Source organism: Molossus molossus, unplaced genomic scaffold (assembly GCF_014108415.1).
Source record: "Molossus molossus isolate mMolMol1 unplaced genomic scaffold, mMolMol1.p scaffold_m16_p_11, whole genome shotgun sequence".
NCBI classification, from domain to species: domain Eukaryota; kingdom Metazoa; phylum Chordata; class Mammalia; order Chiroptera; family Molossidae; genus Molossus; species Molossus molossus.
In genome coordinates, this window is record NW_023425346.1 from 76,121,032 (window position 1) to 76,134,931 (window position 13,900).

The following is a 13,900-nucleotide window of genomic DNA, read 5'->3' on the forward strand; positions in this document are numbered from 1 at the left end:
TCTGCAGGTCAAAACAAAGGTTTTTCCTGTCCTCTTTCCTGCTGGGGAAATCTGTCTGTTGTCAACAATGAAAGAAAGAATACCTGACTGGAAGGATTAGCATAACGGTTCAAATATGTAAAGAGCTTGACAATTTATAATAAATATGCCTAATATGCTCACATGATCACATAATGCTCTCCACAGATATGAAGGGGAGGTATTTACAGATGAGTAAACCAGGGAGAAGTACGGGAGAAGAGATCCGCCCAACGTTGTTCAGGGAGTAAACGATAGGGTTTACAAATCTAGACAAATACAGCTCTTTACAGTGGCTACGGTGACAAGACATTAGTGCTTGGGTTCCTGGAATTGTTAAATAATTGTATTTGGGAAGCAAAAATCCTAATGGAATTTTTTTTTTTTTTTTTTTTTGCTGAAGTTCCAAGTTTCCTGGAGCTGACTCGGCATGATGGGAACCTGCACCAGAGCTGAGTGCCTGCTGTTGGCATGGTCGTAACTCCTGGCCTCCTGGGAGCTAGAACTGACCGAATCTGGGGGAAGAGGCGTTCTCCATTTTCTCATAAAAGTTAAGTAGTTTTGCCTTTGGACAAACACAAGGAAGCACAGCCTGGCCTGTCCCCTTACAGATGTTCATTTACTAAGACAGAGGTGGAGGTAATACTACTTTTATAGCTGAATCCAGGCACGTGCTCAAGGATGCTGCCCCTCCGCAGGAGACAATACAACGCCTGGGTGTTGGCTACAGAGGTATCAGCAGCACACCTGTGGCTGACCTCTCGTGCTGTTCCAGTCCTGAGCAGTCTGCTGAATCAGATTCTTTTTTTTTTTTTTTTTTGTAATCCTCACCCGAGGATATTTTTCCATTTTTTGTACAGATAGAGTGGGAGGGAGAGAGAGGAAGGGAGAGAGAGAGAGAAACATCGATGTGAAGGGACACATCGAGTGGCTGCCACCCGCACGACCAACCAGGGCCGGGGACAAACTGCAACCGAGGTACATGCCCTTAGCGGGAACCAAACCCGGGTCTCTCCGGACCGCAGGCCGACGCTCTAACCGCTGAGCCAAACTGGCCAGGGCTGAATCAGATTCTTAAGGGACACAGAGGAGACTTTACATGTAATTGCTTATACCTGAAATGGTGACAGGCGAGCTGCTGGGGGTTCTATTTATTCCCATAACAATCTTCTCAGGCTTTTAGAAGGTTTACGTGATTTTTAGATTTTATTAAACTCCTACAAAAAAGGTGGGAGAGGAAAAAAAAACTATAGAGTCTTTAGATAGCAACCCAAGATTTAAGAACATCCCACCAAGTCCCTTGTCTCAATATGGAAAGAGACACGGAAAAATAACATGGTTCTGGCATCTCATAAAGTGCTACGTAAAAGTCTATAAGAGAATCTAGAATTAGTCACTGAGCTGTTATTTTAAACACAATTTTAAAAAGGCCATAATAGTCCAAGTGGCCAAAGTCATCACTGACATTGAATTCATTGCAGACGATTCACAGAATCATAGAATTTGTGAGTTGCAAAAGCCCTTTCACTGTATCCTTCAAAACCACCATTTTAGAGGTAAGGAAACTGAGGTAGAATGAGGTGATTTTTCCAAACTTATCAATGGAATTCTTGGGACAAGAACCCCGTTCTCTCATCTCCCTCCCTAGTACTCTATTTACTTGTTTGTGCTGTTGTGTTTTATCTGACATTAATATTTTTTATGCTAACATGCAGGATGTCCCGCCAAAAAATGTATACAGGGTGTCTGTAAATTCAATTACATTTTTTATTTATTTATTTATTTTATTTTATTTTTATCCTCACCTGAGGACATTTTTCTATTTTTTGTTCAGGTAGAGTGGAAGGGGGAGAGAGGAAGAGAGAGAGAATCATCGATGTGAAAGGAACACATCGAGTGGCTGCCACCCGCACGACCAACCAGGGCCGGGGACAAACTGCAACCGAGGTACATGCCCTTAGCGGGAACCGAACCCGGGTCTCTCAGGACCGCAGGCCGACGCTCTAACCGCTGAGCCAAACCGGCCAGGGCGAATTACATTTTTTAAATGAAATTTATTTTAATAAACACTGGCTTTATAATGGTTCCAAGTGTACATACATTTTGGGGAGACACCCTATATATTATACAGCTGAGTTAGGTTAGATAACAGGGAAATCCCTCCGAGAGGTAGAAAGTGATCCCCACAAATTCTCAAAGACAACTAAGTGCGTGCAAGATACCAAGTTAATTGTTGCAGCCTTGTCAATTTGATAGAAATGTTAGCTGAGCTAGATCCTCTCTGCTATAGTTTTAACCAGTTCTTTTGTCCAATATCTGGCGATTTAGAAAGTAGTGACTCACCACTACTAACCAAACTTTCTTAAACCTACTGACCATTCAAATCCTAACTTGAGGTTTCTGTTGGTGTGGTAAGAAGATCCCTTCCCATCTGGCAGCACTAAAGCTGAACTTGGACAGCAGGAGCCGTGAGTGAGACTCATGCTGCACCTGCATCTCGCAGACAAGGACCGGGCGCGTGGAAACTCGAAAGCCTCGTGTTTGCTGGCTGACTGCTTCCCTGGAACAATTCAGTCACACTGTGAGGAGGGCTATATATAACGTAATTTTCTAAAACATAAAAGAATTTTTTTTATCTTACCATCGCTCTTTAAAACCCTTTCTCTAAATCATCTGAAGTTCTGTCTTGTTGAGATGTCAACAAGATCACAGATACATTCTAAACAAGATCATACTCAGTGTCTCCAGGCTGACTAAGTCTACACAAACACCAAAATGCCCAGTATCTTTAAACAGAATCGCTTAGTTATCGAGTATTTACTCTATAGCACCACAGACGTTGAGCAACTAGGTCTCCATCGAGTCGGACCAGCACCTCAGCGTCAGTCAGAGGTGGCTGGGCACAGACTGGGTCACTCTCCGTGAGGTGTCAGGCTGGAGTTAGGAGAGGTGAAGTCCACAGTGCGGGCTACGGTCTTTCTACCTGCAACAGTAGGCTTAATATTCCACGGAGTAATTTTCCTCATGCCAGCTCTGCCTTCAACACTGTAATTATTTCATATATTTTTACCTACTTATTATCTTACTCACCACAGGCACCTGTAATTTTTCTGTATTTTTTTTTTTTTACTGCTCATTTACTTATTCTTAATTCAACTAATAATGGTTCCATGTATTAAAATTATCAGGGGGAAAGTAAGTGCAAACCTCCTAGGATGTAGAGGCAGCAGATTCATTACAGCCTACAACAGGGAATAAAATATTATGTATACCTTTTGCAGTAAGTATATGCTAATTATGCAGCTATTTATAAAACACTTATCAACATTCATACTGATATGCCTCTGTGTTGTTGTTTTTTAAAGCCCTGCTTTGCATACAAGATCTCTGCTTGCAGCTGAAAACAAACTTTGGGGGTCATATGCCCACGGATGAGACAAAGCTTCTGTGTATTCTTTACGTTATGCCACACACCTCTCACGACGGACAGTCATTTATTTATATGGGGCAATATATTTATAAGGGGTTTTGAGGTTTATGATGTGCTTTCACACACATGGCCTCATTTGATCTTTACAACACCCTGGGGAGGGGGTTAGGACAGGTACAACTGCCCCTGTCATTTAGACAGGGTTCAGAGAGCTTAAGGATAATTGCTGAGTGATAAAGCTTGTGAGACGTAGGTCTCCAGCACAGGTCTTCTGACTTCAGAGTTCTCGCGTTCCCCACTGTGATGGGCCTGCTGCCTACCCTGCTTGCCGGTGCGGAGCGTCCCACCATCCCGAGCAAGGAGCCTAGTCCTCCTTGATGCACCATGGCCTTGGGAGTGCGAGTCCTGCAATTAGACCCCCTGGGTTCCTACCCTGGCTTCCCCACTTACAAACTGTGAGACTCTTGGTCAGTTAATGAGCCATTTAGAACCTCAGTCTCTTCATCTGCAAACTTCAGAGGACTGCTCTTAAGGATGAGATGAGACACTATCAGTAAACCATGCAGAACAGTATCTGAGACGTAGAAAGTGCTCAGTAACTTAGCTATTGTGACTCATAGATCCACCTCTAGAAATCACTTAACATCCTTTAAACGGTTGGTTTTGGAGTTTTTTATTAGAACTGGCATTTCTGGGTTTAACTCCGTGATGCTATTCCTACCAACACAGCTGCATGTGTGTGCGCGCGCTCGCTCCTTCTAACAGCTCACAGAAGCAATTCCTGTGCTATTGCTTTCTTCAGATGCCTCTCATTTTCTTGCTTAGAATTTGTTTTTTGTTTTTTTTTACCCCACTGGGTTAAAATCTTGTTCTAACACCTACCAGCTATGTAACTTGGGGCAAATTACTTAGCTGCTCAGTCTCACTTCTTATTGTAAAAAGAGTATACATCTCATAAGTGTTGATATGAGGCTGAGAAAATGTATATAAAACACTTGCAGAATATCTGATAACAGTCATTCTTTTTTCAAAGAGCATATCATGTTCATATCATCATCAAACCAAGTCTTCCTTCTTCATTGGAAACAAACTCTCAACATGCGTATCTGACAGTGACTGATGGGCCGAACCCTTCTCAGAACCGAGTGAGGGCTACGATGGTAAAATCTGGCTTCCACAAAATTTAAGATGATGATTTGCCTTAGAAATCTAAGAACTACTCCTAAAACCCTGGTTTTATTTAGAATAGAAACCTGAAAAAGATTTTGTAAAGGTTTCATCAACAAGAAAAGCAAATTTTGAAAAATGTTCTTGTGAGAGAACCCAAGACATCTTCTAAAGAGAACATCTTCAGATCAATGTCACAGAGAAATAAATGACGGAGACCCTGCCTCCTCAGTAAGAAATGCTCTTGTGCTTATTTTGTTTCTGTATAAGGGATATAATACACATAAAAACTGTTTCAGCTAAAACTTAGTAACAAATCTATATTCTATTTTTTCTTTTTAATTAAAAAAAACCTAACATTTGTTTCCATGCCCAAAGCATAGAATTTGTACTGACTACTAAGTCAAAAGAAATTAGGATAGTAAGAGAAAATATCTGACCAAAATTATTGCTGTATTTAAATTTTTATAAATTTAAATATGAGCCATTTGTTGCTTAAGATTTTTTCAGCGACAAGTACAGTCAGTCCTAAACAACAGAGACCTGCATTTGTTGACACAACACAGAATTCATTAGCAGGGTCGGTCCAAGTGCTCACGATGTCATCACAGACTCCATTTTATTTCCTGACCCGACTCATTTCAGCTTGGTCACTGGGCTCATTCCCCTAACAGGTGTAGAATGACTGGCACTGGAACTGGGGTTACAGGCTTCCTGTTCTCTCTCTTAAATGTTGAGAAAGTTCTTTACCCAGAAGCCCTGGGAAGCCTCTCTTTGAATCTCATTGTTGGGTCTGCAATTTGAGAACCAGTCATGGCAAAGGCAGCCAACTACTGTAGGTAGCTAGAATGACTACAGTGTCAACTACAAAGTCCATGCAACTAGAAGGACTGCCTGTATTTGTACAAATAAAAATATAGCAGAGTTTAGCCATAAACCACAAAAATTAAGACAACCAAAGAGCAATTTGGTAATAAACACCCAAGGTGCTAAAATTTTACATATTCTTAGCTTACTTTTAGAAATTTAAAGCAAGAAAATTATTATCTATATGGGCAAAGATTTAGCTGGAAGGACATAGACTCATGCCATTATACTTGTTACAGGAGAAATGTGAATATAATCTAAATACTCAGTAGAAGGGGCTAAGGAAATGAATTATGTCATGTCTGCCATATATTACTCTAAGTCACTAAAAATGATAATGTGTTTTTCTCATGCATCTCTGTCATCTTGTTGCCCAGACTGTATGGCACATTGTAAGGGCCCAATAAATACTTATGGAATTATCTGAAAAAAATGATGTAGTTTTATTTATGTTTATTGGTTTGAAAAGCTATCCACCATATATCATTAAGAGGAAAAAACAGCCCTGGCCGGTTTGGCTCAGAAGGGTCTCAGGTTGAATTCCCAGTCAAGGGCATGTACCTGGGCTGCAGATTCAATTCCTGGCTCTAGGCTGGGTCATGTGAGAGGCAACCAATCAGTGTGTCTCTCTCACATCTATGTCACTCACTCTCCCTGTCCCTCCCTCCCTTCCAGTCTCTCTAAGAATTGATGGGAAAATATCTTCAGATGAGGATTTTTTTAAAAAAGGAAAGAACATATTCCAAAAACACCCACATATAACATGATCTCGCTTACATAAAATTATATAAAATTTCTGGAAGGTGAGATACCAGATGAATTTTGTTCTCTTTTTCTGTAAATTGAATTTTTTTTTTTTTTTTTTACAGAGAGAATGTTAGATAAGCTATCCACATTTAGAAATATGGTATGGAAGAGTATTTAATGGCAAAGAAAAATATTCACAAAATATTGTTTAATGATGAAGCATACACAATTATTTATAGTAGGATCCCATTCTTATATTTATAATAATAAATCTATATGTGTAAAAAGAAAGACTGGAAGGATATATACTAACATGTTAATAATAGTAATACCTGGTAAGGTTATAGTTGGTTTTAATTTTCTTTTTAAAGACTAATGGAAGATTGAACTGAATTTTAAGTGCAGATTTTAAAAAGATTTAAAAACTAGGGATGAAAAGTACAGAAATTGAACAAATATGATTTTAAAAACTCATTATAATGCACTTGTATTCATCAGGTCAAATCATGTCCCGAGCGTATCTCATGAATAGAGAGCCTCTCTCATTAGCACTTCAAAGGCCTGAAATATTAATGTTAAATAGAGTTCTACCACCTTCCTCTGTGCTAAAAGCAAAAATGGAGGAGACATACGACGTGAATTAAGGACAGAAATAAGTGTCAGTGGCTCAGGAATTAAATCTTTTCTGTACCAGTAATTACCTTTCTCTGAGCAATTCATAGTTTTTCATTATCCTAGTTTATTGATTTGGAAAAAGAGGAGTGAAAATACTGGCTTCTTCACAGGACGGCGTGAGAAGTCCCATATTAAGTACTCTGAAAACACTCAGCCAGAGCGACGCACTTCAGCATGGGTGCTTCAAGGGAACGTGGTTAAGTGTTTTAATATTCCTACATCCCGTGTTAAAAACATGGGCGTTAGCTCACTTCTTTGGTTTTACATTATATCTCCTGTCGCGTGTGCACGTGATATTATGCAGTTTATGTGTATGTTGTTTCTGCCTGTCCATCGTCTATGTCTGTACTTTCTCTGTTTTTCTTCATAGGCAGTCTGTCCAGTAGGGGGCTTTGCCTTCCCTGACCACCACGTCAGCAGTGACCCAAGCCAGGCCGACGGGACCTGGCTTCCCAGAGAGATGGAAGGGAGGAGAGGCCCAGGATGCTCGGAGCAGACTTAGCCCAACAGCATGGCCTTTAGTTGCTGCCCCAAGGCCCCTTTCTAAGGCCTGGGCTCTTCAAAGATTCCTTCAGTGGTTTGAGTTACCCCATAGCCTTTGGTCATTTAGCCAGTCATGATTGCTTTATGTTATTTATAACAAAAAAAAGTAGCTTATGCCCTGGCCAGTTTGCTCAGCAGTTAGAGCGTCGGCTTGCGGATCAGAGAGTCTCGGGTTCAGTTCCCGCTAAGGGCACGTACCTCGGTTGCAGTTTGTCCCCGGCCCTGGTTGGGGTCGTGTGTGTGGCAACCACTCAGTGTGTCTCTCTCACATCAATGTGTCTTTCTCTTTCTCCTTCCCTTTTTCCCTCCTGCTCTATCTGAAGATAAATGCAAAAAAAAAAAGTAGTTTATATAAGGCACCTATATAACATCTCCCTGGAGGGAATGGAACTATAAATTGAGTCCTTAGCGCAATATAGAAGCCCTTACACATATGTGACCTTCAGGGACAGAGCCTTTCCCTGCTTGCACACCGCAGGATATGATCCTGGCCTCCCAGGCACCCCCCCCCCCCCCCGGGGCCTCACACAACGCACTCTGGTCTGAGGCTCTTATTACTCCCAGTATCTAAGGACCAGACTTAGGCTGTCCAATATGGCAGCCACAGGTGGCTATTTAAATTCATGAAAATGAAATAAAATTAAAAATTCAGTTCATCCGTCGTAGTAGCCGATTTCAAGGCGAGTGGCTGCTGGGCGAGCCCCGATGTGGGACATTCCCACCACTGCACATGTCCTGCTGGACACTTCAGCTACGGTTGCAACAAATTAGGCCTACTGTGGTTTTAGCCACCTCAATTGTGCAATACCTTGTTAAGAAATGTTCTTAAATGGTAATTAAAGGATAAGCTTTCAAAGAAGTAAGTTGTAAAGAAAAAAGCCACCACACCCAGGCTTGGAATCCTGAGACCTGGATGAATCATGGCTCTGTCACTGCCGTGGGCTTGTCACTCCATTTTATTGAACAAATCCTCATTTGTGGAATAAAGCTAATACTAACCCAATAGACTCTGTAAGGATAAGTGGGATAATACAGGTCAATGCCCTTAGCACGGTGCCTGACGCATAGAGAACTGACTTCATGTAGAGCAGTGAGGAGATTCCAGGTTCCTACAGGCCAGGCGTGACGAAGGCGGTCTGAGGGCACAGGGTGGTGTAGCTGATGCCTAGACACCCTGGGCTCTCTCCATCTATTGAGAAAACTGGGATTGGATACACAGATTTCTCTCGATTCTGTCTCCTCCCCCTCCCCCGGACCTCCCTACCTGGGATGACAAGGACTTCAGAGCTTCTAGTTTAAAAACAGAGGTCAGTGATAGCGAATGTTCTCAAACAACTCTGAAGGAGAACACGCTAATAAATAAACAAATCAGAATTTGCAAAATATAAAAATAAAAAATAAGCGTAGCGTTTGGGGCTTGAGTTGTAAAGATGATACGACTTGGTCCACTGTACTTTCTCACTCACTCTGCTTTTGGATTTGTTTGCCTTAAGCTTATCAACCTGCTGTTGAAAAAATTACTGTAAACTCAATGGTGGTTTTTATTTTTCCTGCCAACAAATCCTCAAGATCTAGTCACGACTACCACGCACAGTTAAAAGAGCAGAGAGAGATCCTGTGTTTATTTTACTTGAGAAAACCTGACTATGAGCCAGGAAGAATATATAACATATATAAGTCTCATTAAGCTGTCTTTACTTAGAAAGATAGTTGCCAGGCAAATAAACACCCAAATTTCACTCTTGTAGCTCCCTCTGAATAACACATTCAACTCAAATCTCCTCTCCTCACACATTCTATTGACTTCGAAGAGAATGATGGGAGAGCAAGAAAATGAGAATCAGGTAGGGCAATTATGATTCTGAAAACAGAAAGCATGCCCAGCAGACTGGATTGCCCAGAATAAAAGAAAGCTATTCTCCTTCGGTATATTTAGCTGCTCACAAAAGGCCAAAGTTGTTTCTGGTTCTAAATTTTTGTTGCTTTCAAAATAAAGCAGAATTGGAAAATACACTTTCACATGCCCCCCAAAGTTGAGGATGTGACTCATTAATAATATTTGCTTATTTTATTCAACTTCCATTTTCTGAAAGTTCCCTCTGTGCCAGATACGGTTTACCAAGGGGTCCATTCAATAGACTACTGACAAGCTGCTTCGAACAAACTCAGCTTTCAAGCTGCCGAGAAGAACTGCCATTAGGATGTCAAGTTTTATATCTTTCATGTAAGTAAATGTGATAATAAAAACAGCAATGAAGGAATACAGTTCGGTATCTAGAGGAGAGGATGGACCAGGACAAATGTAAAAGAAACACCACCCCGCAGCGATGACTTGCCTTTGTCCCCGTGGGCTGGTGGTCTGATCAGCACTGCAGCTTCGAGGAGGCATACAGGCCACCACCCAACCCGCCAGGTGTCCGAACAGAGGCACAAGTCTGCCTCCCACGCTAGGGAACTATCCCTAATAACACTCCCAGATTCTTCTCCATCAATTTCTCTAGCCTACCTCCCAAGTAGGTATATTTCTAACCAGCACCACCTTCCTGAGGGGACTTGGCTCCCGTCTTACACAGGTAGTGAGGAAGAAATCCTCACACAGGGCACAGCTGATGTTTCAGCGAGACAGGGGAGAACACAGCTCTGGCCGGGCCATGACTTACCTGCGGAGGCTGGGATGAGACAAGGGCCGTGTACATGTGGGGTGTCTTCAAGGGGATAGAGACTTTTCACAGAAAAAGGATATTGGGCCACCAGGGCTGGGCAAAGCTGGGTATTTGGCATAAAAACACAGTGCATCATAACAAAGTCATTTAAAACAGAATCTGCAGGTGGAAAGAAAATGCAAAGCAGAAAAGGCAATTAGGTTCTTACAGAAATCTTTAGGAAAGCAAGAGTATCTATACATTGGTTCTTGACAGAGGGTTCTCATATGTTGGCTTGGAGAATTGTGGTTACTGTACACAGAGGCACTGCATATAAAAATAACTTCATGCATATGTATACATATTTAAAGAGCACCCCTGGGTAGTACCATATATGCAGAAAAACATTTTTTTTGGTCAACTTTACACCATATGTCTTTTGTCAATATCACTTTTTTTTTTTAAATCTCTATTTCACCTCCGACTTCCATAGGGAGCAATGAAGGATGAGAGGATGTTAGAATTACAGAAAAAGGAGGTGGTAAGAGCAGAGAATTGGTGAGGGCAACAAAAGCAGGAAAAAAGTAAAGATAAAGCTGTGAGTAGCAACTGAAGCAAAACAGAGCTCCCCAGTAGATTAAAACGCAACTGTCCTGTATTCAAGCTGTTTTGCAGGTAGGTGAGCAGGGAAACAAGGCCAGACCACAGATAAGCTTCATCTGCTTCAGTCTGAATTCATGCTGCCTCTTCTCTGCAAAGACAACACTGTCTAGTCGGCGCTGGAGGGACAGGCCTCAGAGCCTATGGAATGCACCTGTTGAAATTTGGAATCCAAGTCGCTATGGAGATTTTCAATGAAAAAATGAACTACACCGGCTGAGATTTGTGAAACCTGCATAACTTTTCACACTGAAAATAGTGAGAAATATGGAAATTGTAACTATATAAATTAGGTAAATATTAATGTCTATGTTTTAAATTAACTTATATTGGCAAAGTTGGAATCTGTAATCAAAGGTTTAACCATTATACTCATTTAAAAAACTGAGATGTAATTGACATACATTATGTAAGTTTCAGATGTACAATGTGTTGATGTAATACATTTAGATACTGCAAGGTGATTACCACCGTGGTGTTAGCAAACAGCTCTACCACGTCACGTGAGACTGTTCTGCTCATTTAAATATAAGGGCTAAGTGTAATCCCAAGCTGTCTCCCTGTCACGACTCGGTTTACCAGTCATTTCAGTCATCACACTGAACCAGAGAAGATGCAAACAGAAGTTGTATAGAACTTTTAAGTTTGACATCTAGGGTCTCGTTTATGTTTGAGATGTTCTCTGAGGAGAGGGGAGGGGATGCCTGCTTACGAGGCTCCCAGAAGGCCTGTGCCCTACGGGAGCCCACGTTTGCTCAGGAGGGGTTTCGGCAGAGTACTCCAAGTCTGAGCAGCAGCTGCTCGGCGTGGCAACTGCCAGCACCCACGTGTCACCACAGCTTCCCTTTCTCTTCCTGAATATTCTTGAGGACCACTTTTTATATTTTACAATTTATTTCTTATTCTCACTCAAGGATATTTTTCCATTAAACTTTTTTTTTTTTTTTTTAAGATAGAGTAGAAAGGAGGGAGGGAGAGAGAGAAGGGGGGAGGGAGAAACAGAGAGAGAGAGAGAGAGAGAGAGAGAAGCATTAATGTGAGAGAGACACATCTACTGATTATCTCCTGTATGACCCTGACCAAGGTCCAGGAATGAACCTGCAACCCAGGTACATGCCCTTGATCGGAAATCAAACCCGTGATCCTTCAGTCGTGGGCTGACACTCTAACCACCGAGCCAAACCTGCCAGGGCAAGAACTAATTTTTACCAATCATTTCCTACTAGAAAATAATTTCCCAAGTCACTCAGTGACTAATGCTAGTCCTAGAAGTTAAAAGTCTAGGAAACAAATAGGTCCAAGACAGAAAGTAGACGTTTTGGTAAATCAAGCAAATGTACTGTCAAACCCAGAGGTGTCCATTTCTATGATGTAAGCCAGTTTCACTATGAACCCTGATATTTCCCACTGTGCTATACATTTATAAACGCTAAGGGTCTCCCACTTCACTGCCTCCTTTAGTTTCTTATCATGAGGCTCACTGCAGTCTCCTCGCTCCGGTATCTTCAGCCACTCCCCACTGCTGAGCTTTGCATTTAAGCTGCTCCAAGATCTGTAGTCAAGTGCTTAGACTTTACCTTCCTTCTCCCACTTCTGTATGCGATAGCCCAGCAAAACCAAGCTGCTTGACCTTCCCTGACCACTTCTATGTGGGCACTAATGTTGTACCTCAGCAGGGAAAGCTCTGTCCCTAGTCTTTGGTTAGTAGGCACCAGCCTGTTTTCAGGGCCACCTCTAAGGCTATCGTCTCCACGACACTTTGCCTGGTCCCCTCAACTAGTCAGTGCTCCTGAAGCACTGACCACATCCTGCTTTACGTCCCAGCCATTTGCACATGCCTCTGTGTCCTCCAGTAGCTTATACCATCCCGAGGATGGGCGAGCGGTTTCCTGTCCACAGTGCCTAGTCTGAAGTAGCCAGCTGAGTGCCCAGGAAGACACAACAAATACTGAACCAGAACTAACAGCCCTGGAGCTGGAGGTCCTGGCTCTATGACAACTACTTCCCGATTAACGTGATATATAAAGAATATCTCAGATAATCTATTTATAAAATGAGAACCTGAAATGAAGAGCTACAATAAGAAATAATCAGTGATAAAATGCTTTGAGGAAGTATATAAAAATAATAATTTCACCTTGAGTATACTGCAAAAAGGATGGAAATCAACTTTGAACTACCACTAGGTTTTTAATCAATCTTTGAACTTCTTTTAGTGAGAAATCTTCCATGGAGCTGTTTGCTTAAAATATTAACCTTTGATTCTGAGTGACAGGCATGGGATTTTTTTTTTTTTTTTTAAGTTGAATGTAGTTTGTTACAAAGTTACAAGCAAAGTGGTTCCCAAAGTGGAGGATGATAGTATAACTCTGAACACAGTTCACAGGAGATTCATCATTCATCCTCCAACCTCTGTGTCTTAGTTCATAAGACTGGTTCACTATAAGGCAGTATTATGGGTTGAATTTTTTCCTCCTCCAAAGAGAGTTGAAGTCCTAATCTCCGGACTTCAGAATGTGACCCTGTTTGGAAACAGGGTCTTTGTAGGTGTTGTCAAGTTAAGATGTGTTATTAGTGTGGGCCCTAATCCAATGTGACTGATGTGCTTTTAAAAAGAGAAAGTTTGGAAACAGAGACAGAGGCACAGAAGAAAGACTATGTGAAGAGACAGGGAGGACACGGGACCACGCAGGCAGAGTTCATGGGGATACATCCATAAACCAAGGAACACCAAAGATTGCTGGCAAAACGCCAGAAGCCAGGGGCGAGGTAGAACAGATTCTCCCTCACAGCCCTTGGACGGAACCAACCCTGCCTTCAACTTGATCTTAGACTTCTAGCTTCCAGAACTTTAGGACAATACACTGCTGTTGTTTAAGCCATCCCATCTGGGGTACTTCGATACATCAGCCCCAGCCAACTCATATAGGTGGTGTTTGTTTATTTATTTATTTATTTATTTATCCTCACCCAAGGACATTTTTCCATTTTTTTGTTCAGGTAGAGTGGGAGGGGGAGAGAGAGAGAGAAACATGGACGTGAAAGGGACACATCGAGTGGCTGCCACCCACACGACCCAACCAGGGCTGGGGACAAACTGCAGCCAAGGTACATGCCCTTAACAGGAACCGAACCCGGGTCTCTCTGTACC

General features: G+C 41.9%; 1 protein-coding gene across 4 annotated transcripts in view; it reads right to left on the reverse strand.

Moving 5' to 3' along the window:
• Positions 1-13,900, reverse strand: part of RAPGEF4 (Rap guanine nucleotide exchange factor 4) — a 282,253-nt gene that overhangs the window by 37,401 nt on the left and 230,952 nt on the right. For all 4 annotated transcript variants that reach the window (XM_036254269.1, XM_036254271.1, XM_036254270.1 and 1 more), the window contains one exon: positions 10,191-10,269. In XM_036254269.1, the coding sequence (XP_036110162.1) occupies positions 10,191-10,269 (79 nt within the window). The remainder of the gene's footprint in view (positions 1-10,190; positions 10,270-13,900) is intronic.